We start from the raw sequence: 27,166 nt of genomic DNA, 5'->3' as shown, positions 1-27,166 counted from the left end.
CCCTCTTGTTACCTCTTCAAAGAATTCTAACAGGTTTGTCATGCATGAACTCCCCTTACTAAATCCATGCTAATTTGTTCTAATCTGACCCTGTACTTCCAAGGATTTAGAAATCTCATCCTTAACAATGGGTTCTAGAATTTTATCAACAACCGAGGTTAGGCTAATTGGCCTATAATTTTCCATCTTTTGTCTTGATCCTTTCTTGAACAAGGGGGTTACAACAGCGATTTTCCAATTATATGGGACTTTCCCTGACTCCAGTGACTTTTGAAAGATTACAACCAACGCATCCTCTATTCCTCAATCACCTCCCTCAGAACTCTAGGATGTAGCCCATTGGAGCCTGGAGATTTATCAATTTTTAGACCGTTTAGCTTATCCAGCACTTTCTCTTTTGTAATCGCTATCATACTCAGCTCTGCCCCTGACTCTCCTTAATTGGTGGAATATTACTCATGTCTTCCACTGTGAAGGCTGACGCAAAGTACTTATTAGGTTCTTCAGCTATTTCCTTATCTCCATTCCTGCATTAATGTGGACCAGCTCAATGTCTACTTTTGCCTCTTGTTTTTTTTCTTATTGAAAGAAACTTTTACAATCATTTCTAATATTACTGGCTAGCCTACCTTCATATTTCATCTTCTCCTTCCTTATTCCTCTTTGTTATCCTCTGTTTGTTTTTGTAGTCGTCCCAATCTTCTGATTTTCCTGTGCTGTTGGCCACTTTCTAGGCTCTATCTTTTTCTTTTATACATTTCCTAACTTCCTTTGTCAGCCATGGCTGTCTAATGCCTCCCCCACCCTGGATAATCCATATTTTCTTTGGGATGAATGTCTGTACTGTGTCCTCAATTACACCCAGAAACTCCTGCCATTGTTCCTCCACTGTCTTCCCTGCTAGGCTCTGCCTCCAGTCAATTTTCATTAGTTCTTCTCTCATGCCCCAACAATTACCTTTATTTAACTGTAACACCATTACACCTGATTTTGCCTTCTCTCTTTCAAACTACAGACTGAATTCTACCATATTATGATTGCTGGCTCCTTAGTGTTTCATTACTTTAAGATCTCTTATAAAATCTGCATATAAATTTGGTCTCTCATGGCCAGACTATGTAACAGTTTCTTCCCCCAAGCCACCAGGCTCCTTAACACAGTATGATCAGACTCTATTCCACTTGAAATTCCTTGCCAGACTTCAAATTGCTGCTGGAAAAATGTCTATTATTTATCATTCTTCTATTACACTGTAACTTGTGTGTTTTGCCCTTCTTATGCACTTTATGTCATGTATGATTGTGTAGTTTGTGCTGACCATGTCACACCCTCAGTCCTGGAGGAACGCTGTCTTGTTTTTACTGTATCAGCTATATATTGTAGAAATGACAAATAAAAGTTACTCTACTCTACTCATGTTTAATAACAAATTTTCCTTCTGTTTTTCAGAAGCCACTTCATATGATGATGACTTTATTGATCCAAAACTCAAAATTTATGGAATTTCTCAATATTACATTGGACGTATGACACGTGAACCAGTGATACCTCATTGTAAAAACTACTCATTGGTGTTAAAAAATATGGTAAGTAACTTAGAAAAAATAATATGTTATAAATCATTTGGAAAAGTAGATGTGGTACTGTATTCACTTTTCTTGTTAATTTCTGAGAGAATGTTTACAACAAAGTTATAGAATCTGAATTTTTGATTAGATTAGACTCCCTACAGTGTGGAAACAGGCCCTTTGGCCCAACAAATCCACATCGACCCTCCAAAGAGTAACCCGCCCAGTCCCATTTCCCTCTGCCTAATGCACCTAACACTACAGGCAGTTTAGCATGGCCAACTCACCTGACCTGCACATCTTTGGACTGTGGGAGGAAACCTGCACAGACATGGGGAGAATGTACAAACTCCACACAGACAGTAGACCAAGGCTGGAATCAAACCTGGGAACCTGGTGCTGTGAGGTAGCAGTGCTAACCACTGAGCCACCCTGCCACCCAATTGATTGCAATTAAATAATATGTTAATTCCAGTAAAATTGCAGATCACCTTAAATATTCTAAAATTCTTGGTTATAATCCCTTGGTTACATAATATAGCTTAATTCAGAAACTGTTTGTAAACTGGCCTAATTGTTTAATTAATAGCACCACATATTAAAATCTTCTGTAATATTTTCTTTCCAATCATCCTCTAAATATTAGGTTGGGTGGATGCACAACTATGGTGGGAGGTTTAGCTATTTTGAACGCAGGTGGTGAAGCAGTTTGGTGGTCTACTCAACCAGGAACCACTTAGAATCATAGAGTCATAGAGATGTACAGCATGGAAACAGACCCTTCGGTCCAACCCGTCCATGCCGACCAGATATCCCAACCCAATCTAGTCCCACCTGCTAGCACCCGGCCCATATCCCTCCAAACCATTCCTATTCATATACCCATCCAAATGCCTCTTAAATGTTGCAGTTGTACCAGCCTCCACCATTTCCTCTGGCAGCTCATTCCATATATGTACCACCCTCTGCGTGAAAAAGTTGCCCCTTAGGTCTCTATTATATCTTTCCCCTCTCACCCTAAACCTATGCTCTCTAGTTCTGGACTCCCCGACCCCAGGGAAAAGACTTTGCCTATTTATCCTATCCATGCCCCTCATAATTTTGTAAACCTCTATAAGGTCACCCCTCAGCCTCCGACGCTCCAGGGAAAACAGCCCCAGCCTGTTCAGCCTCTCCCTGTAGCTCAGATCCTCCAACCCTGGCAACATCCTTGTAAATCTTTTCTGAACCCTTTCAAGTTTCACAACATCTTTCCGAAAGGAAGGAGACCAGAATTGCACGCAATATTCCAACAGTGGCCTAACCAATGTACTGTACAGCCGCAACATGACCTCCCAACTCCTGTACTCAATACTCTGACCAATAAAGGAAAGCATACCAAACGCCTTCTTCACTATCCTATCTATCTGCGACTCCACTTTCAAGGAGCTATGAACCTGCACTCCAAGGTCTCTTTGTTCAGCAACACTCCCTAGGATATTACCATTAAGTGTATAAGTCCTGCTAAGATTTGCTTTCCCAAAATGCAGCACCTCGCATTTATCTGAATTAAATACCATCTGCCATTTCTCAGCCCATTGGCCCATCTAGTCAAGATCCTGTTGTAATCTGAGGTAACCCTCTTCGCTGTCCACTACACCTCCAATTTTGGTGTCATCTGCAAACTTACTAACTGTACCTCTTATGCTCGCATCCAAATCATTTATGTAAATGACAAAAAGTAGAGGGCCCAGCACCGATCCTTGTGGCAATCCACTGGTCACAGGCCTCCACCACCATCCTCTGTCTTCTACCTTTGAGCCAGTTCTGTATCCAAATGGCTAGTTCTCCCTGTATTCCATGAGATCTAATCTTGCTAATCAGTCTCCCATGGGGACCTTTGCTTACTCAATGCTTACCATTATTGTTAATGGCTAACTGTTACACAAATATCACTCTTTTCAACCTCAAACCCAAGGTCCTTTCCAAATTTTGTCCCATCTTTAACCTCCCTTTCTTCTCTGCTCTTCAGAGTGGTCAATGTTACCTAGTCTAATAGTTACCTGTTCCACATTTTCAATTCCTTTGTTTGAGTCCTTACACTAATGCTCATGGCATTGACACCAACTTGGCAAAAGTTATCAGTGGCATCTCGTTTTTTATCCCTCCCTTAACTCTGATATTTTCTTGGTTAGCCAGTCTATCGTCTTCCCCACCTCCAATGCCTTGTCTCTATGTCACAGACCTTTACTCTCCATGATTAATGTTATTGTATATAAGAGGTTTGTGTTGGTTCTTAGGTGAACTCAAAGCTGGAGCAGATTGCGAAGATTCTCTGCTGAGATTTCTTGCTTTTCTTAATAAGAGTCACTGGACCCAAAATATTAACTCTTGTTTCCTCTCCACAGATATTGCCAGACCTGCTGAGTTTTTCCAGCAATGTCTGTTTTTGTTTACAATATTGCTGTTAATTACCTTAGAGGCCTGAATGACTTGCTCGTTCGATGAGTTTGGAGGAAGTATTTTCAAGCAGATTCTAGCTGATTTTCGAAGCCGACATAAAATATGACTAAGTTTAAAGCTCTTTTTCCCCAGGAAAAGGGCTGATGTGTTGGAGGATTCCAACATTATGTGTTTTAGATTAGATTACTTACAGTGTGGAAACAGGCCCTTCGGCCCAACAAGTCCACACCGACCCGCCGAAGCGTAACCCACCCATTCCCCTACATTTACCCCTTTACCTAACACTACAGGCAATTTAGCATGGCCAATTCACCTGACGTGCACATCTTTGGACTGTGGGAGGAAACCGGAGCACCCGGAGGAAACCCACGCAGACACGGGGAGAATGTGCAAACTCCACACAGTCAGTCGCCTGAGTCGGGAATTGAACCCAGGTCTCTGGTGCTGTGAGGCAGCAGTGCTAACCACGGTGCCACCGTGCCGCCCAACTCGTTCATGCTGACCAGCTATCCTAAATTAATCTATTCCTATTTCCCTATAAAGTCTTCCTATTCATTGGCCCATATCCCTGTAAACCCTTCCTGTTCATATACCGATGCAGATGCATTTTAAATGTTATAATTATACCAGCCTCCACTATTTCATCTAGCAGCTCATTCCATACATGCATCATTCTTGTTGTTTAACATCTGAGTATCACCCAGTCTAATTTAGCTCAAGTGCCAAAGGTCACAAGATTTGCAGCTACCAGTTTGATGGTCTATTTATCCAGTTTTAAAATGTGTTGACTGAAAGTTAATAGTATACTAGGGTATGAGATCCATGCTCCATCTTTGAGGAATAGAGTCATAGAGTCACACAGTATGGAAACAGATCCTTCAGCCCAACTTGTCCAGGCCAACCAGATTTCTTCAACTGAATCAGTCCCATTTGCCTGTGTTTGACCCATATCCTCCTTAACCTTTCCTACCCATGTAATTGTTCAAATGTATTTTAAATGTTGTAACTGTACTCACCTATACCACTTCCTCTGGCAGCTCATTACATATATGAACCACCCTCTGTATGAAAAAATTGCCCCTCAGGTTTTAACATCTTCTGAATCTTTCCCATCTCACCTTAAATCTATGCCCTTTAATTTTGGACTCCACTACCTTGGGGAAAAGACCTTAACTATTCACCTTATGTATGCCACTCATGATTTTACAAACCACTATAAGATCATCCCTTGGGCTCCTACACTCCGTGGGAAAAGAAAATCCCAGCCTATCCAGCCTCATAACGCAAAACCCTTCAGTCTTGGTGACATCCTTGTAAATCTTTTTTGCATCCTCTCCATATTAGTAACATCATTCCTATAGCAGAATTATACGCAGTACTCCAAATGTGGTCTTATACAGCCATAACATGACATCCCAACTCCTGTACAGTGCTCTAACCGATGAAAACAAGCTTGCTAAATGCCTTCTTCATCACCCTCTCTACCTGAGATACCAAATTCAAGGATCTACATACCTGGATCTCTAGGTGTCTCTGTTTGACCACACTGTCCAGGGTCCAACCATTAACTGTGTAAGTCCTGCCCTGGTTTACCTTACCAAAATGCAACGCCTCACATTTACCTAAATTAAATTCCATCTGCCATTCCTCGGCCCACTGGCCCAATTGCTCAAGATCCTGTTGTACTCTTAGATAGTCTTATTCACTGTCCACTATGTCACCAATTTTGGTGGCATCCGCAAAAGTATTCACTATGGCTCCTATATTCTCATCCAAAACCTCACCCGTGACTGTCCATGATCCATCTATCTCTGCAACAGCCCCTGCAATTTCTTCCATAGCTCCTCACTGTGTCCTGGGATACATTTGATCAAGTCCCAGGATTTATCTACCTTTATGTGTTCGAAGGTCTCCAGCGCCTCCTCTTCTGTAATGTGGACTCTTTTCAAGACATCACTATTTATTTACCCTGAGTTCCATATGGTTCCACATATCTTAATACAACCACAGATCTCAAGCAGTATCAGTTATTGCCACCTCTGAAGTATCCAGAGATTATTTCCTTGGCCAATTCCTTTTACTGTTTGTAGACGGCCATCTAAGAATGTAGCCCTCTGTCAATTCTGTTTCCATGCATATATTGATGAAAGCAGATCTGGAATTCCATAATTTAGTCAATTCCACAATTCCTTGCTGTGTGCATTAGATTGAACTAGTGTAATGAAGCTTTCAGTGTTTGGTGCAAAAACTGAAATTCATGGATTTAGGTCCCTCTGAAGCCTATATTGTAACTTAACCATTTGTTTCTGATACTTTGACATAACTATTTGCTATACTGTGTTACATCTATATTGCAATACAATAGCAAAGTTAAGAAAGGTGGCAAAGATCAGACTGCATGATTAGAAAGATTTTGGGGTTAAATGAAAATTCTCCTGATGATACTCTAACTAATTAGCAACCTTCCCTTTGTGAATTTTTGTGTCAACCAAGTTAGGGAGTTGACTCCTTTACATTATTGCCTTATTAAAAAATGCATTTTTAAGTTCTGCTATTTCCATTTGAATTTTTGATCTTCAGTACTTAATACAGAAGTTTTTTTCTCTGTTTTTAGCTGTGGCAACTATATAACAAATCTCCAGCAATTGGATATTATTTTGTGGATAGTGGTGTGTTCTCATGCAGGTAAGACAAAGTATGTTATTATTAATGGCTTGTAATCAGTGTTTATCCTAAAATGAATGACACACAAATGTACACCTTTTTTCGAAATGCTTGTGTCAATGTACATCATTCCAGTTTTACATTGCTTTAAAGTCAACAGAATGAGAAAAATAGTGATATATATCATAAGGGGCCCCTACCATCCATCTTGCTGATTATTTACTAAGTTTCACTGATTGGTTGTTTGTTAAATGACTGTTCCCCCAACACCAACCACCACACCTCAACCCACCTGTAATTTGATCAGACGATAGATGAAATGGCTGCGGCATTGAACAGGTACTTTGCATCAGTCTTCATAGTGGTGGGTACTAATAACTGTGGGCGGCACGGTGGCATAGTGGTTAGCATTGCTGCCTCACAGTGCCAGAGACCCAGGTTCAATTCCCGCCTCAGGCGACTGACTGTGTGGAGTTTGCACATTCTCCCCATGTCTGTGTGGGTTTCCTCTGGGTGCTCCGGTTTCCTCCCACAGTCCAAAAATGTGCAGGTTAGGTGAATTGGCCATGGTAAATTGCACGTAGTGTAAAGGGGTAAATGTATGGGAATGGGTTTGGGTGGGTTGCGCTTCTCTTTCCAAGCTAATAATCTACCCCTAACACCATGCATCCTTATACAGCAGGCTCATATGCGGCACCTTGTCAAAGGCTTTTGGAAATCTAGGTACACCACATCTTGTGCTTGAAATGTCTTCATTGAATTCCAAAAGATTTGTGAAGCATGACCTGCCCTTCATGAACCCATGCTGCGTCTGTGCAATGGGACAATGTTTTGAGATGACCTGTTATTTCTTCCTTGATAATAGACTCAAGCATCTTCCCCACTACAGAGGTTAAGCTCACTGGTCTTTCATTCCCCATCTTTTGTCTACTTCCCTTTTTAAACAGTCACATCACATTTGTTATTTTCCAAACTGCTGGGACTGCCCCAGAGTCCAGCGAATTTTGGAAAATTACTGCCAGTCCGTCAGCTATTTCTCCCACTATCCCTCTAAGTGACCTGGAATGCATTACATCATGGCCAGGAGACTTATCTATCCTTAGCTCCATTAGCTTACCCAACACTAGCTCTTCATTAATAATAATTGTGTCCAGGTCCTCACTTACCTTTGTCTCTTAATCACTTACTGGCATGTTCTTAGATTAGATTAGATTACTTACAGTGTGGACTTGATAGCCCATGAGCTACCCTGTCTAAGGAAAATATCCCATGTAGCCAGTGACACTGTTGAAATCAATCAGGAATAGTAACTATGCATTTTCTTCTGATCACTGCGTTTGAACCTAAGGCACTTACAAGAACTCAAAATCACCTTAGCTCGGTTTGGTAAGCTGAGCACACATCACAACAAAGCAAAATATTCTCAATGCTAGAAATCTGTCGTAAAAACAAAACATTCTGGAAAAGTGTAATAGGTTAGAAAGCATCTGTGGGCATTGAAACACAGCAAATGTTTCAGATTGATGATTTTTAATCAGAATTACTGAAGTGGTTTTGACAAACAAAAAATCAATCTGAAATACTATTGCTGTTTCTCTCTCAGTAGACGTTGCCTGACTTGCTGCATATTTTCAGCACTTCCTGTTTTTATTTCAGTACAAACAATTGGTAGAATGTGTGACGTTCCTGGTCTCTATTTCTCTGTGACTTTTATACTGCACATTCAGATATTCAGCTAATCAGAAATCTGAGAGTCTTAGATGGTAAAAGCAAGTTAAATTCTTATAAGCTGAGTGTCTGTTCAATAAAATGGGGATTTCTTTTAGCCACTATTTATTCCTACTTACATATCTAAGCAGGCTTAGCCAATTGTCATTTTAATCATTCCTGTTTTTCCTGAATTAGCAAATAAAATACTAATGATATTTCCATGCAAAACTATTGAACATGGTATAATATAAAGTCATCTAGCCACAGAATGTGACAATGCTAAAAATATGAAACCCATAATTTGCATGGATTCACAAACACTAGTTCAAGATAAAATGCAATATCAAACCTGTTGTTTCAAGTATTATTCAGGACTAGATTAAAAATGATTGAGCCATCAATTTTTGTGCTGAAGCTTCTCTTGACTTTCAGAACAGAACTTGACAGGTTGCATGGCAGGTATTTTTCCACAATGATTCTAGTGGCAATGGCTGATGGGTGTAGTTCTACCATCGTTACAATCTTGACCACCAGTATATCAGTATTCAGCATATACTAATCATAAAAACGCTGCACTTACGCATTTATATAGACTTTCCACAGCTGGTGAGCAAAAAAAAATGTGGTTTTTCATTTTTAAACAGCTGCTTATACCATATTTTGGCGCAATTCTGTAGAAGCCAGCCTACAGTTTTAAAGAATTGAGTTTCACATCATCACTGTTTTCGACTTTATTACACAACAATGTTGCAACATAAAGAAAGCATAATGTTACAATAAAGAACAAAAAATGCAGTAAAATGAAAAAAATGATAGAGAAGCAAATATAGCTTATAAACTTGTGAGACATATTTTGTTACCATAGACGCCATTATGCGACTTAAAGGAAGACACCATTAAAACAAACTTGACACAAAGTATGAACATAGGTAAAATTAAACTGAGAAACAATAAAAATAGAGGGAAGATTGTGAGGAAAATTTGACATGTTTCTGGTCTTTCGATACTGTCTGAACCACATTTTAACAAACAAATTATGAGACAGATTCTCCAAGCAAAGTTCCCTGTGAATGTATTTTTATGCTGCATACGCCTCTTAAATCTGTGTGCAACAGTGGCTTTCAAAACCAGAGTCAGTGCTTGTTATGGCATTGGCCCAGTGATTAGTACGTGTGGAACATCTGCAAGGGAGCATAGTTTCCAAGAAGTGGCAATCTTCTGCAGAAGTGTGATGCCAGGTAAGTAGGTGGCCAGCTGGATGCAGAGTAGGTTGCCAGAGTACAGAATGCCAGGTGGGAAGGGTTAGGGGGCCAGGTATTAGGATGCATGCTGTATGATAGGAAGGATGCCAAGTAAGCAGGGGTAGTGTGCCAAGTGTTTAGGGTGCTAGGGTGCAAAGTAGCAGAGAGTTTGAGGATATGTAAATGATGGAGTCTTTTAGGGTAAGTGGAAATGGGTGGGAGAAATCGGATATATTTGGGTGTGTGTCAAGCAACAATGGGGTCAGTATAGAGTTATTCAGGAGTTGGATTATGTATTTAATAATCTAACTTCTCCTGAATAACTATTTACTTAATTTCATTCGAACTCTCTGAATTCTTTGATTTAAAGGGAGATATTTGGAAGGTTCCAGGGTAGAGGCCCGGTGGAATTCTTTCAGAATCTGCCAGGATGACGTTTCCATGGGATGTTCCTGCACGACTCTCATCTAGACTGGAATAACAACTGCCTGCCTAGTTGAAAATCTTGGCCTGTGTATCTGAAATAAATTTCGATATGGACAATAAAGTGAAAATGAAATAAATTATGTTCATAATTTGAATGGTGATATGGTTATTAAAACATACATTTCAAATTTGTATTTCCAGACCAAAACAGCGGATAGGGTCATGCTCAGGTATTTTGAATAGATGGTCAAAAGTATGTTTTAGAATTTTTTTAAAAAATATTTCAATGGAGCTAGGCAGAGGAAGGAGGGACAGGAAGCAATAGAGCCAAAGCAATCTTCACATCTGGTGTTAGAGGAGGGGAAAGAAGGACTTTGGACAACAATTATAGTGGGAAATTATCTGCATAGGGTGCAGTTAACAGTAAACCAAATGGAGAACTTTGGGCTTGTAACATTGAGTTAGCACACTGAGTGTCAGTAACAATGGATTGAAATTTTGTTGTAATTCCTTGAAGACATGCACCAATATTGATCTGTAGGGGTTTAGAATAGGAGAGAGAATCATCATTCTCACAATTATTGGGTATATCTTTGTTTTCATTTGAGCAGTCATCACATGGAGGATGCAGGAACTCCCTTTAGAGAGTTCAGCAGTACATAGCTGTACAAAAGGTTTGAAAAAGCTTTTTCTTTTTTTCCCCTTTTACATTTCAAATAAGTGCAAGTGTATGTTCACCACGTTCCTATACTCATTACTAAAACTGCATTTGCAATGCCTTTTTCAGTACTTTGTCTGAAACCTGAGGGTTAATGCTTTGACATGGGATTCTAGAATAATCAGCTGAGCAGAACTTACTATGCTAGGAAAAGCAGCTCCTAATTTGAAGAATGAATGCAGCAAATTTTTCTTTTGTTTATAATCTACTGTCAAAAATGTTGTAAATGAGCTAGTTTATTCAGTTTCTCATAGTACTAAAGCCTCATTGATGACAGTATTTATATATATATATCTGATTCAACATCATAACTTTAAGCAAGAAACAGCTACCATGTAGCTATTGAAAATTAGCCTGGATTTTCATCATTGGCCATCTGCTTTAATGATGTACATTGATTGGTCAACAGAAGAATATAAATAATAAAGTCCTAACCTGACAGACTTCCCTCCCTTTGAGCTGCAGCATATGTGGGTAGTGGCACAGATTAGGAATGTACAAAACCACTGCCTCCACTAGGTGGGAGCTTCATTTTAAACATTCAGAAAGATTAGATTAGATTAGATTACTTACAGGGTGGAAACAGGCCCTTCGGCCCAACAAGTCCACACTGACCCGCCGAAGCGCAACCCACCCATACCCCTACCCCTACATTTACCCCTTTAACCTAACACTATGGGCAATTTAGCGTGGCCAATTCACCTGACCCTGCACATCTTTGGACTGTGGGAGGAAACCGGAGCACCCGGAGGAAACCCACGCAGACACGGGGAGAACGTGCAAACTCCACACAGTCAGTCGCCTGAGTCGGGAATTGAACCCGGGTCTCTGGCGCTGTGAGGCAGCAGTGCTAACCACTGTGCCACCGTGCCGCCTCATTTGTAGTGAGGATATTTTGAGTGGTACTCTTATTTACTGATGTTTGGAGATCTAGAAGTGTGTATCTAACATACATATTTAGCATCTGGAGTTGCTGGAAAATCAAATGTGGCAACAACTGATATGAATGTCACAGGTCAAAACAATGCAGACTGAAGTTAATCATTATTTGTTTACCTGTATTTCTTTCTTCTGTGAAAGAAAGGAAAACAAATCACGAAGTGATGTTTCTAGGTTAGACCATGCAAAGAAATGCTTCTTCCTGAGCAACTGGGATTCAGAGAAGAAGCAGATTTTTTTTGTCAAATAGTTAATGCTTGCATGTTTTAATCAAACAGCACTTGTGATATGTAAATGATTCTCTAATACTCAATACCATTCCAATGTATGTCACACTTTGAATAGCATTTTATTAAGTAAGGTATGTCAGACTCTGATAACTCACATGCTTGAAGATGACACTAAGATACAGTTCCTGGCCCAACAATTACAGCAGGAAATTATTTGCAGTGGTGAAGTTAGCAGTAAACCAAATGGAGAACTATGCTCGCCACTTCCTTGCAACATAGAGTTTGCACATTGAGTGTTAGTAACAATGGATTGAAATTTTACTGTGATTCCTTGAAGACATGTAGCAACGTTGGTCTATGGCATCTAGATTTAGAAAGGGACAAGGGTCATCACTCTCACAGTTACTGGGTGCATCTCTACTTCCAGTTGAGCAGTCATCACACAGGGGAGGCAGGAAGGGTTAAGAATCCCTTGTGGAGAGTTCAGCGTGTGGATTGGACCAATTAACATGAATCTTACCCATTGTTATCTGGTTATAAACTGAGCCATGGACAGAAATATTGGGTTACAGTAGCAATGGTTTATTGGACAGAAATATACTGGAATCTTTAGCATTCTGGTCTAAAAACATATTGCTAGAGTCAATAAAACAGTGAAGGGCAAAGTCTAACTGCTGATCACTATCTTTAGCAGTTCTGTTTTCTCCTGAGAGTGCAATCAGGGTTCTTTATTTCTATATATCATCTGCAAGCTTCTGTCACATCCTGTCTAACGTTTCATGAAATAAACCTGTTTTAATATTTTTAACTGGCCAGTATAAGTAGGCTAGGATTTGTCAGTCACTACTACAGTGTTACGCAGTCAAGCGTTTCACTGACCATGGTTTCTCTTCTGGGACTCACTGCAGTAAGTCATCTGTGATCATCATGAATTACAGCATTTAAAAAGGTGTCTGGAAGCGTACATGAATAAGAAGGATTTAGAGGGATATGGGCCAAATGCTGGCAATTGGGACTAGATCAGTTTAATGGATGAGTTGGACCTAAAGGTTTGTTTCCATGCTGTGTGACTCTATGTTCTTTCCTCAGTCAACTTGTCATCTTAGTTTAACTAGCCTAGATATACTTGATCAAATTCAATTGTAATATTTTACACTGCTTTTTTGAATCAGAGGCTGTGACACAAACTTTGGATTTACAGCACACATATTTTTGCATGCTGTAAGTGGCCTTTTAAACATTCAAAATCACATCCACAGTGTACATGTACACTTTGATGCAAATTGCATCAAATGCCATTTTGGTGTGGGTGATGGGACTCATGCATTAATTGAACATCTGGTACTGTAGGCAAGTTGTGATATCACATGCTGGTTCGATGCCAGTGGGAGTTTATCATTTCAAATCAACCTTTTCAGAGCTGGTATTAGAACCTCTGGAACAGGTGTGACTTGAACCCAAATCTCTCGGCCCAGAGTTAGGGACACTACCAATGTCCCCCAAAAGCCTTCAACATTACTCAAGATTTCTTCAAATATAATGTTAACATTACTCAAGTTATTTTCATCAACCTACTCAGGCATATTGTGACACACCTACAGTGAGTTAAACTTGGACTTTCTGACCCAGAGCCAGGACATTACCACTACCACATGAGTGCTAACATTACTCAATTATTTTTTCCACCACCAGGAAAACCTGGGAGCTTTTAATTAGATAGAACTGGATATAAAACCGGCTGAATTGGGAATAACCCTTGATCAATAGTCCTTTTTTGTATTACTGTATCCAAGAGGACCCAACAGTAATGCTTATATTTTCCCAAAATCACCCATAGTGATGCATAATGTTTTTTTTAATACATTGTGACATAGTAAAAATATGTCATTGTGTATATATTTTAATATTCATTATTTCCACCACCAGGAAAATACACATATGACTAATGAAACATTTACAAGCAAAGCCTGTTCAGGGCAATGCTGTCATTAAAAAGTGAAGGGTGTTGAGGGAAAGAAGCAGGAGACTAAATCAACATGGAGCTGAAGGGGGAAATAAAGCATTCCATCCCCATAACATTATTCAAGTTAAGACCATCTCTTAATTGCGCACAACTGAACACATGCTCAGAAGCAGAAAGGACAACCTACTATTGAAAAGTATTAATTAGCTAATTTTGAGTTTCTGTTGATAGATTGCTACTGCCTTTGTTTTGTTTCTAATTCATTTTAGGGATGTTGGTATCACTGGCAGGACCAAGATTTATTGACCATCTTTAAATGCCCTTAAGATGGTGATGAGCCACTATTTTGTATATATCTGAGTGGCTTGTGAGCTCAATTCAAAGAGGAGTTGCATTGCTGTGGATCATAGAGATGTATAGCATGGAAACAGACCCTTCGGTCCAACTTGTCCATGCCAACCAGATATCCCAAACCAATCTAGTCCCACCTCCAGCACCCAGGAGACCAGAATTGCACGCAATATTCCAAAAGTGGCCTAACTAATGTCCTGTACAGCTGCAACATGACCTCCCAACTTCTGTACTTCCATAGGCTGGACTGAGTTGGGAAGGCAGATTTTCTTTTCTAAGCTGCATGAACAAAGTAAGAACCTCTCTGCATCGCTAATGTTGCCTCCACAATTTGGGCAATCATAAGCTCCTCTTTGGAATACAGGAAGACTGGTAAAAGGAGCAGAATGCACAGGGGGCAAGGGAGCCCTGCTGGAAAAGGGAAGAAATATCCAGGAAGAAGTGTTATCAACATAAGGATATAACCACTCATTATGTACACAGACAAATTCTCCTACCTGACACCCTGTACGGAACAATGTATGCTGCTGAACTTTCACCAGTTGGTTTAAGGCCATACATAGCACATCATTAGACCATAAAATATAGCAGCAGAGTAAGGGCATTTGGCCTGTCCAGTTTGCTCCACCATTCAGTCATGGCTGATATGTTTCTTGACCCCATTCTCCTGCCTTCTTTCCATAGCCCTTGATGCCATTGCTAAACATTAACCTATCTATATTTGTCTTAAGTACACTAACTGACTTAGTCTCCATAGCCTTCTGTTGCAATGAGTCCCACAGAGAAACTACTTTCGGAACACGACTGAAGAAATTATAAACTTTTTTGCTCTAGTTCTAGGTTACAGAATTCTAAATTATGCCTGTGTTTTGCAGTTTGTTTATATAAAGTGTTCAGAGTTGCTAGTTTCCCTATAATTCTGTTGTGGTTCTGTTCGCCGAGCTGGGAATTTGTGTTGCAGACGTTTCGTCCCCTGTCTAGGTGACATCCTCAGTGCTTGGGAGCCTCCTGTGAAGCACTTCTGTGATCTTTCCTCTGGCATTTGTAGTGGTTTGAATCTGCTGCTTTCGGTTGTCAGTTCCAACTGTCCATTGCAGTGGCCGGTATATTGGGTCCAGGTCGATGTGCTTATTGATTGAATCTGTGGATGAGTGCCATGCCTCTCACAGAAGCGCTTCACAGGAGGCTCCCAAGCATTGAGGATGTCACCTAGACAGGGGACGAAACGTCTGCAACACAAATTCCCAGCTCGGCGAACAGAACCTCAACAATGATCACCCGAGCTACAAATCTTCTCACAAACTTTGAATCCCTATAATTCCTTATAATCTTCCCCTTTTCTTTCACAAAATGGTTATTCATTTCCTATACTGAAAGATATCCATTAGATACTAATTTATAAATTTCTAATACAATGCCAGTATATTGCCCACTCTTTTGTCTTTAAGGTTAATAAATCATTCTTGCCAACATTCCATTTGCTTGTCCATCATATCATCTGATGTCATGTACATTTAGGTGAAGTTTCATTGATACAAATTCCCTACAGTATCTTTCTCAAACAGCTACTGCCTACGTTCTTATTTGACCGTAAATATTTGCAGACTAATTTTCATGGGAGAATCATAGTTCAGTCTGACTCAATCCTCACATGATGTTTAAGTACGTACTATACTATTGAGGAATTGTTGACGCAATCTGAATCAGGATCAACGATTTGATTTTTTTCTCCTTTACAAACCCAGGATGGTGCCTACTATTACTCGAGTTGAAATGAGCTGACTAGACCAGAGATTACAGCTGAGTTCTCTCTGGTCCCTATCATTATAGAACACAGAACATAGAACATTACAGCACAGTACAGGCCCTTCAGCTCTCGATGTTGCGCCAACCTGTGAAATTAATCTGATGACCATCTAACCTACATTGTTCCATTATTGTCCATACATATGTTCAATGCCCATTTAAATGCCCTTAACGTCGGTGAGTCTACTTCTGTTTCAGGCAGGCCATTCCATGCCCCTACTACTCACTGAGTAAAGAAACCATCCCTGATAACTGTCCTAAATCTATCAACCCTCAATTTAAAGCTATGTTCCCTTGCGTTAGCCTTCACCATCCGAAGAAAAAGGATCTCAATGTCCATCCTATCTAACCCTCTGATTATCTTATACGTCTCAATTAAGTCGCCTCTCAACCTTCTTCTCTCCAATTAAAACAGCCTCAGTTCCTTCAGCCTTTCCTCATAAGACCTTCCTTCCATACCAGGCAACATCCTAGTAAATCTCCTCTGAACCCCTTCCAAAGCTTCCACATCCTTCCTATAATGTGGTGACCAGAACTGCACGCAATACTCCAGGTGTGGCCTTACTCGTGTCTTGTACAGCTGAAGCATGACCTCATGGCTCCAAAACCCAATCCCCCTAACATTAAATGCCCACACACCATATGCCTTCTTCGCAACCCTATCAACCTGGGTGGCAACTTAAAGGGATTTATGCACCTGGACACCGAGATCTCTCTATTCATCTACACTGTCAAGAATTTTACCAAGTTAAAAATCACACAACACCAGGTTATAGTCCAACAGGTTTTAATGGAAGCACTAACTTTTGGAATGCTGCTCCTTCATCAGGTGATTGTGGAGTACACAATTGTAAGACACAGAATTTATAGCAAAAGTTTACAGTGTGATGTAACTGAAATTATACATTGAAGAATACCTTGATTGTTTGTTAAGTCTCTCATCTGTTAGAATGACCATGATAGTTTCACTTCTTTCATATGTAAATCGCAAAACCTTTTTTAAAAGTTACATTCTCAGGTTAACTGTAAGAATTGGTGTCAGCCCAGATAAGATGTTAAGATGTTGAAGGTGTTAGCCCCCTGCACCCCAGTCTAACACCGGCATCTCCAAATCAAGAATTTTACCATTAGCCCAGTACTCCGCATTCCTGTTGCTTCTTTCAAAGTGAACTATCTCACAGTTTTCTGCATTAAACTCCATTTGCCACTTCTCAGACCAGCTCTGCATCTTATCTATATACCTCTGTAATCCATAATATCCTTCAGCACTATCCACAACTCTGCCTATCTTAGCGTCATCTGCAAATTTACTAACCCATATTTCTACACCAACCTCCAGATCATTTATAAAAATACAAACAACAGCGGCCCTAAAACATATCTTTGCAGCACACCACTGGATACTAAGCTCCAGGATAAACATTACCCATCAACCACCACCTTCTGTCTTCTTTCTGCTATACAATTTCTGATCCAAACCGCTAAATCACCTTCAATCCCGAAATTTGGTATTTTGTGAAATAGCCTATCATGTGGAAATTTATCAAATGCCTCACTGACGTCCATATACACACATCAACCACCTTACCTTCATTCACCTGTTTTGTCACCTTCTCTAAGAACTCAATAAGATTAGTGAGGCACAACCTACCCTTCTCAAAACCATGTTGACTATCAAATTATTCCTTTCCAGATGATTATAAATCCTATCTCTTATAACTTTTTCCAACATCATACCCACAACCGAAGTAAGGCTCACTAGCCTACAAATGCCAGGGTTGGCCAGACTCCCCTTCTTAAACAAGAGAACTGTTATCCTCCAGTCTTCTGGCACTACTCCTGTCGACAATGATGACATAAAGATCAAAGCCATAGGCTCTGCAATCTCCTTCTTGGCTTCCCAGAGAACCCAAGGATAAATCCCATCTGGCCCGGGATTTTTCCTATTTTCAGATCTTCCAAAATTGCTGAGACTTCCCCTTTGTCAACCTCAATCCTATCTAATCTTGTAGCCTGTATCTCCATATTCACACTAACATTTCCCTTTTCCAATGTGAATACTGACAAAAAGTATTCATTAAGTGCTTCCCCATTGTCCTCAAATTCCACATACAACTTACCGCTACAATCTTTAATTGGACCTAAACTTATTCTAGTCATTCTTTTATTCCAGATATATTTATAGAAGGCATTAGGGTTTTCCTTGATCCTATATGCCAACAACTTCTCATGTCCCCTCCTGGCTCTTCTTAGCCCTCTCTTTAGATCTTTTCTGGCTAACTTATAACTCTCAAGCCCCCTAACTGAACTTCACACCTCATCCTCTCATTAGCCTTCTTTCTCTGGACAAGAGTTTCAACTTCTTTAGTAAACCATGGCTCCCTCTCTCGGCAACCACCACCCTGTCTGATAGGTACATACTTACCAAGGAGCCGCAGTAACTGTCCAGAGAGTCATAGAGATGTACAGTGAGGTCTCTTTTATATCTTTCCCCTCTCACCCTAAACCTATACCCTCTAGTTCTGGACTCCCTGACCCCAGGGAAAAGACTTTGCCTATTTATCCTATCCATGTCCCTCATAATTTTATAAACCTCTATAAGGTCACCCCTCAGCCTCCGACGCTCCAGGGAAAACAGCACCTGCCTATTCAGCCTCTCCCAATAGCTCAAGTCCTCCAACCCTGGCAACATCCTTGTAAATCTTTTCTGAACCCTTTCAAGTTTCACAACATCCTACCAATAGGAAAGACTAGAATTGCATGCAATATTCCTAGAATAAGCTCTACATTTCAAAAGTGTCCATCCCCTGCAGTTTCCTTCCCCATCCATGCATTCTAAATCTATCCTAATCGCATCATTACTTCCTTTCTTCCAGGTTTGCCTCCTTCTCTGCGGTATATACCTATCCCTATCCATTGCGATTGTAAACATAACCGAATTATGGTCACTATCACCAAAGTGCTACCTACCTGTAAATTGACAGAACAGTCTTGAGTTAATCAGCTACTCATTACTTGACCCCGATTTAAACTTCAATAGATTATTTATTTTGTTTGATGAAGGAGATATTAACTTTTTTTCTGACATTGATCTTTTTATTTGCAGCAACGTTACTACGTATTTCTGGTTGCAATTTGCATTGCCAAAAGAACATGACCTTTTGATTAAATATACATTAAGTGTGGGAATACTGTTAAATGTATTACGACAACATCTTTACCTTGATGGAACAGCAAAGAATATGGAAGTCGTACCATCTTCTGTCACACTACAGGGTAAGCACTTAATTTATATACTGTATAAATCCAGCCAAGGTTACAGAAGAAAGCTTATATCCTTGACTACCAGCTTGGTTTAGCCTTAAACTAAACTTTGTTATAATGTTGTGGTTTGTAATGTTAAATTTTACTTTTGGAATATAGGATTGAATGTGGCACCCAAAAATGCTACTTTCTATTCTAAATTTACCAACTTTGTATGTCCCTTTTGAACTTGTGGTCATCTTTTTTGATGAGGTGATAGTAAGATCATAAGGTATTTCTGGCTAAATTATATGAAATAAGCCAAATAATTTTCACCTCTTTATCTACCTTGTGAATTGTAGTTAGGTCACATGTAGGTGAATTAAAAGACATTATCATAATCTAGTATGGCTTGTGATTATTATGCTTTACAGACAGTACAATGACTAAGATTCAAGCTTCTGCAAAACATCTAAAAGCAGTCTTTAAATAATAGAGCTGTAAAGTATAAATCTGCATATAGAGTAAATCTGACTCAACCATTGGTACTATATTTCACTTTTGTAATTTACACATACTTGCATTTTCTTATGGGTTCTTCTTTTAACCATATATTCATTTTCTTTGTGGATGAGAACAAGGGATAATGTAGGTAATGCTTAAAAGTGAAAGTGTCTTTTTTTAAATGACTGACTTGTGTTTTGGCCATTTTACAGTTGCTAATGATGGATATGTTCGAAGCTTGAAAACTGGTAAGTGGCTGAAGTGGAAGGCAATTTTCAGAGAAGGAAGCATCAGAATCTAAATTTGGTTGGGTAGAAGTCATCAATATTAAATAATAATTGAATTTATATCATACTTTGGACCATAATATATATTGAATTACTCATTTTGAAGTATAAATGATTATGTCAGCATTTTCTCCACACAATTAATTTAAAAAGTGGGTTGGGGAAAGTTAGATGTTTTGGAGGTATGGAGTTGTTATAATCATGAATGCATTGCCGAAATGGATTCTTTAAGGAGATTCAATCGTGTTGCTCAAGAAGAATTTGGTATTGATTAGAATAAAAATAAGTTTCAGTGCTGTGGGGAAACAGCAGCAATTTGAGACTAAGAAGGATGAATACAGACTTGGTGGACCAATGACCCCTTTTATACCTTAAGATTCTATTTAGAGATTCTAATCGAGAGGAACACTGTCTGATTTGGATGCAAGTTGTAGAGGGAATAGTGGACTGGAGTGGGGCAGACTCTGTTAATACCAGTGGAAACATCAACATGTAGGGAAGCTAGCTCCACATTTGAACTGGACTGCACTATCCTATTTGTAACACCCTTTGGGAGATCCTGATTACCTGTTAACATGATAATGATATTTCAACTGACTTGCAACTTAGGGGCACATTATGGTTTCCCAGTCTCCCTGAACCTCAAAAATGAAAGTTAGATGAGATCATAGTAACAATTAAGGACTGATTGAAATGCTGCAATACATAAACAGCATTCTCAGCTGCTTACTTCCCTTCTGACTGGAAATAATTTGTTCACAATAGAGTTTACTTTATTCTTCAGAAGTGTTTTAGCTCATTTTTCTTTGTTAAATGCCTTACGTAAACATATGTTTTGTGGATGCTCTTGAGCAACATAGGTCAAGAATGTCCTAGGACCTCCTTTTGCTCCACTAACATAACTTTGCTGCAAATCAGAAAACACCATTATTGCACATAAATGCAGTTGTGATGAAATTTTGTTCCTTAGTTCAGGATAAAAATTATACAGCTAAGAAGATCCCGTTATTCTACATATTGGAATAGATTACGTAAATATACTAATTCATTTAGGTCTGCTTGTGTCTTTTCAGGTCAATGTGTGTTACATGTTCTTTTATTGAGCAAAGAAAAGACATTTGGTTCACTACGATTAGGGAACTGCAGCAAAAACAACAACACCTATTGGCTGGTGCAGGGACAAAGTGATCACTCCATCAAAACTGTAATTTCAACTGAAGCTGAAGGATTGGTCTGCACTGATGTGAATGTGACAATGTATAATACATGGATCCCAGATTCTAAGCAAACTGTTAGTAAGTACGTGTCATTTAGAGAAATTTTGCAGTAGATCAATATGACATCAATTTGTATTTTTGAGCTTTTGTATTGTAGACTATGACATTTATCCTGAGCTGAAAATGTGTTGCTGGAAAAGTGCAGGAAGAAGGGTTCATGCCCGAAACGTCGATTCTCCTGCTCCTTGGATGCTGCCTGACCTGCTGCGCTTTTCCAGCAACACATTTTCAGCTCTGATCTCCAGCACTTGCAGTCCTCACTTTCTCCCCTATGACATTTATCCAACATGTTATAAATGACACAGTGATAAATCACAATCGGTTTAATTGGAAGCACTAGCTTTCGGAGCGCCGCTCCTTCATCAGGTCGTTGTGGACTACACAATTGTAAGACACAGAATTTATAGCAAAAGTTGACACTGTAAACATGAAGGAGTGGCACTCCGAAAGCTAGTGCTTCCAATTAAACCTGTTGGACTATAACCTGGTGCTGTGTGATTTTTAACTTTGTACACCCCAGTCCAACACCGGCATCTCCAAATCATGCCAACATGTTGTCTAGTTTAATAAAAACTACAGTTTAAATTGTTCCCTTACTGGAGAGAGAAGATTACCTATAACTTGATTTATGTGTATAAGATTCTGAACTGTCTTGACAAGGTAGACCTGTAAAGGGTGTTTACTTTTCTTGGTCAGTCTAGTATTAGGGAGTTTAAATAATGAGGATCACCCTTCTCGGACTGAGAGGAGAAGAGATCATATAAAATAAATGCTAGACCGGGTTCGCTGCAGGTGATGAGGGAAATATATACTTGACCTCATCCTTGCCAATTTGCCTGCCCCAGATCCATGACAGTATTGGTAATAGTGACCACCATACAGCCCTCATGGAGATAAGAGTCCCATTTTCACATTGAGGATATCCTCCATCATGGTGTGTGATATTATCACCATGCTAAATGGGATAAACTTTGAATAAATTTAGCAATTTGACACTGGATATCCATGACATGCTGTGGTGTATCAACAGCAGCTAAACTGTACTCCTACACAGTTTGTAACCTCATGGCTAGGCATACCTCCACTCTATCATAACCATCAACCCTAGTTCAAGGAAGAGTGCAGGAGGGTATGTCAAAAGAAGTATCAGGCATACCTAAAAATGAGGTTTCAACGTGGTGAATCCAGATTACTACATGCCAGTCAGTATAAGCAGCAAGTGATAATGAAGCTAAATGCCCAGATAGGTCCTCAACACACATAGCAGGACAAATCCAACCCAGCTAATTACCATCCCATCGGTCTTCTCCCAATCATTAAGTAAAGTGATGAAATGTGTCATAAACAATGCTATCGATTAGCACTTGTTCAGCAATAACCTGCTCACTAGCGCTCATTTTGAGTTCTGCCAGGGTCACTCAGCTCCTGACCTTATGACAGCCTTGGTTCAAACATGGGTAAAAGAGCTGAATTCCAGAGGTGATATGAGAGTGACTGCCCTTGTCATCAAGTTATATATGATGAGTGGTGCACAAAGGAGCCTTTGCAAAACTGGAGTCAATGCGAATTATGGAGGGTGGGGGAGGGGTATCTCTGAAGTCATACCTGGCGCAAAGGAAAATTGTTCTGGTGGCTATACAAGTGCAATACAAGAAAGGATTTAATCTTCACCTCTTGAAATTAAATGATATCACTAACACTGAATCCCCTATTATTAAATACCTTGGTGTTACCATTGATTGGAGACTAAACTAGACTAGCCATGTAAATATGGCTACAAGAGCTGGTCAGTGGCTGAAAATCTTGCAGTGAGTAACTCTCCTCCTGACTCACCAAACCTGTCCACTGACTACAAGGCACATGTCAGGATTCTGATGGAATACTCTCCACGTGCCTGGATGGGTGCAGCTCAATAATACTTAAAGCTTAACATCATCCAAGGTAAAGCAGCTCACTTGATTGGCATCGCATCCACAAGCATTCAGATCCTCTACCACCAACTCTTAACAGCTGTGTCATCTACAAGATGCACTGCCGAAATTCACTAAAAATCCATAGACAGCACCTTCTAAACCCCAACCACTGCTATCTATCACACCACGGGCAGCAGATACATAAAAACACCGCTATCACTTGGAAGTTTCCCTCCAAGCCAATCAAAATTCAGATTTGGAAATATATCATATATATAAATGATATGGAGGAGAATGTAGGTGGTACAATTAGTAAGTTTGCAGATGACCCAAGGAATGGGGGGAGCTGCGGATAGTGAGGAGGATTGCCAGAGGACACAGTAGGATGTAGATAGGCTGGAGACTTGGGCAGAGAAATGGCAGATGGAATTTAATACAGACAAATGCAAGGTGATGTATTTTGTAAGGTCTAGTGCAGGAGAGAAATATACAGTAAATGGCAGAACCCTTAGAAGCATTAACAGAGTGATCCATGCATACAGGTCCACAGTTTCCTGAAAGTGGCAACCCAAGTGGATATGGTAATCAGGAAGGCATGTGGTATGCTTTGATGGTTGGGGCTTAGACTATAAAAATTGGCACAAGTCATATTTCAGCGGTATAGAACTTCATTTAGGCCACATTTGGAATACTGCATACAGTTCTGGTTGCCACACTATCTCGAAGGATTTGGAGGTTTTGGAGAGTTATAGAAAAGGTTTACTGGATGTTGCCTGGTTTAGAGATATTAGCTGTGGGAAAACATTGGACAAACTTTATTTGTTTTCATTTGAACATTGAAGACAGAAGGGTGACCTAATAGAAGTTTACATAGATAGAATGGATGGTCGGAATCTCTTTCCTGGGGTGGAAATGTAAATCACTAGGGAATGTAGGTTTATGGTGAAAGGGAGAAAAATTCAAGAAAGATATGAGAGCAAGGTTTTTACACAAAGGGTGTTATGTGCCTGGACTGTGCTGCCAGAGGAGGTTGTAGAAGCTCATTCAGTTGCAACTGACACCTACAGACACCTACATAAATAGGCAGGGAAGAAAGGAATACAGACTCCATAATGGAGAAAGGTTTTAGTTTAGAAAGTTGTTATGTATTGGCGCAGGCTTGGTTCTGTGCTGTACTGTTCTTTGTATCACTATCCCTTCAGTGACACTGAAAGTCAAATTCATGTAACTCCCTAACTAACAGCATTACAAGTCTACCTCCAACATATGTAAGATTCTGTAAATTCCTGTTTTAGGAATAGAATCAGTCTGAACACTGGAGCACAGACAGCCTCACACAGGGCACCTCACACCTTCAATACATTATCTGAGATGACATGGCACCTATTGTTAAAGTTCACTTGAGAATGTAACTTCTAAAAATAAGTTCTGGGATTTACATATGAAAGAACTGAAACCAACATGGCCATTCTAAAAGATGAAAGACTTAACAAACAATCCAGGTCTTTTTCAACATATAATTTCAGTTGCATCACACTGTAAACTCTTGCTGTAAATTCTATGTCTTATGATCATATAGATGAAGGAGCAGCGCTCCGAAAGCTAGTGCCTCCAAATAAACTGTCGGACTACAACCAGGTGTTGTGTGATTTTTAACTTTGTCCACCCCAGTCCAACACAGGCTCCTCCAAATCATGACTACAACACATGGACATCAATATTTCAAAGCAGCAGCTTGCCACTTCATTCCGAAGTGCACTTGGACGTGGGAAATAAATGTTGGCTCAACCGGTGATGCACACCTCCTGAGAGTAAATAAACCTTAGAAAGTAAACCAATGATATGTCCAGGGGAGATCTGATTGGCAGAACAATTAACAGTTGCTGAATGAATGCAACATCAAGAGAAAACCAGACTAAAGAAACAAAATGAAGGCATAGAGATTTCAGTCTAAAACTGTTGAACTCAGTATTGGTTCTGGAAGGTTGTAGAGTATTAATTAAACGATCAGTGGCATTCCTAAAGTTTGATTTGAGCTTCATTCTAACTCCGCAGGAAACTGGGGATACAAATGTCTGAGTGAGAATAAGGTGGAAATTTAAAATGATACCTACTAAATGATCAGAATCACAATCACAGACTAAATTAAAATGTTTCACAAGGCAGGCACCCTATCCACTATTTCTCCCTAGCGTGGCACAGGCCATGTACTAAGCAGAGAATTTTGTATCCTAAACTGAGTGAAATATGTGTAAACTTCTGTTTCATTTGGAAAGACTGTTTGAAACTTTGGACGGTGAGAAAAGGTGAAAAGGAAGGTGACATATCTTCTGCACTTGAATGGAAAATGCTTTGAGGAAGGGACAATTTGTTGAGGGGATTGAGAAGTGGCCGAAGGTGTCATGGAGAGAACTGGCCCTTTTAGAATGCTGAATGGAAAAGAAAGAAATAGCAGAAATGGTGAAGGATGATCACTGCTGATACTCTTTTTAAACACCCTCGCGTTCCTTCCCTAACACTTAAACCTGATTTCCCCATTCCCTCCCACAAAAAATGACATTTCCCAACCATTACTAAACCTAACTATTTTTTAACTGCAGCCTTTTCCAGCACTTTCATCCAAAACATAACTATACCTGTCAATTATCCTGACATTCAGGCCGGGAATGGGAAAAAAAGGTCACTGTATAGAGTTAAAATGAAAGGCACTTTGGGAAAACTGCACTACCAGGTTTCCTGGACATGATTTGTCCCCTCCTCTGAAACCCTACTACAGTAAATATTAGTGCCATTGATTCAAAGAGTTCACGCTTATAATCACCTTACACTGTCCTGTTCGTACAATTGATAACCTCAGGTTACTGAGCATCTGATTCTAGACATCTTAGGTGGTACTATCACTCCCTTAACATCTCTTACTTATGAATAATGAGTCTTCCATGCTTTAAAATGAAATGGCATAAGGATATGCCTTAATAAATGATTTTTGAAATTTATGATGATAAATGTGTAGCCTTACACTTGTAAGAATGTTTTCATTGCATAAATGTTCTTGGGTTTAATGAACATGAGTTTTTTTTCAGTTTCTCATAATTCCCTTTAATGACTGGTTTCAATTTTACAACTAATTAATATAACATGGAATGATTTTCTTTAATTAGAGTTTGTGATTGTAACAAGGTCAGCCAGGTGGACCTCATAGAATATGATTTACCTGCTTAGTGCTCTTAATCTGGTCCAATCAGGAAGACTTGGCTGACAGATGAACAGGAGTGTCAGGGGTTCCTCTTCACTCTGAGGCCTAGCTCTATATCAAGGTTTTAAGGTATAAATAATTTGAAGATGTGGCATAGTTTTCAGTTGAAGGTTTTTGTTGCTGTATGTATGTTCTGGTGTGATTCAGAAGATACAATGAAAGCCATATATTTTTATTGTGCAAGTGTAGGTGAAACATAAAGGTGGAAGAGGTTGAAATGCAGTTTTCAGCCATTTTATTATATTGTTGGTTTGTTTCACCATGCTAGGTTTTCTGAAGTACAATCTTTTCTTCCGTTATTAGATTTTAGTTGTTTGTGAGCACTGATCTTGAATATAATCAGTTGACTATTTGTAAGGAATTCTCACTTTACTAAGTTCACACGTATCTGAATTACTGCTTAGTTAACTAATATATTCAAGTGTACAACCTATGACAACTAAGGATGGCTCACAGATATGAGGATGAATAGGCAGTTGACACAAAGTATAATCAATTACCTTAATTGTGAAGGCTGCTCTGACCCTAGTTATCCTTTCCAAATGTTCAGGAATTCTTCCCTGTGTTTTCCTTCAATATCTTCTGATCCACCTTCAGTCTGAAGAAGACAGCTTCCTCATTGCGTTTA

General features: G+C 39.6%; 1 protein-coding gene across 3 annotated transcripts in view; it reads left to right on the top strand.

The window, feature by feature from the left end:
- Positions 1-27,166, top strand: part of c15h3orf52 (chromosome 15 C3orf52 homolog) — a 68,834-nt gene that overhangs the window by 4,725 nt on the left and 36,943 nt on the right. For 2 of the 3 annotated variants that reach the window (XM_043701046.2, XM_043701047.2), the window contains exons 3-7: positions 1,450-1,586; positions 6,625-6,695; positions 19,165-19,334; positions 20,018-20,053; positions 21,166-21,391. In XM_043701046.2, the coding sequence (XP_043556981.2) occupies positions 1,450-1,586; positions 6,625-6,695; positions 19,165-19,334; positions 20,018-20,053; positions 21,166-21,391 (640 nt within the window). The remainder of the gene's footprint in view (positions 1-1,449; positions 1,587-6,624; positions 6,696-19,164; positions 19,335-20,017; positions 20,054-21,165; positions 21,392-27,166) is intronic. The other variant, XM_087992710.1, reaches the window with a different exon arrangement.

Source organism: Chiloscyllium plagiosum, unplaced genomic scaffold (assembly GCF_037043375.1).
Source record: "Chiloscyllium plagiosum isolate Xiang-an unplaced genomic scaffold, Cpla_swu_hap1 HiC_scaffold_12, whole genome shotgun sequence".
Taxonomy (NCBI): Eukaryota; Metazoa; Chordata; class Chondrichthyes; order Orectolobiformes; family Hemiscylliidae; genus Chiloscyllium; species Chiloscyllium plagiosum.
This window is presented reverse-complemented; position numbering and strand designations above follow the sequence as displayed.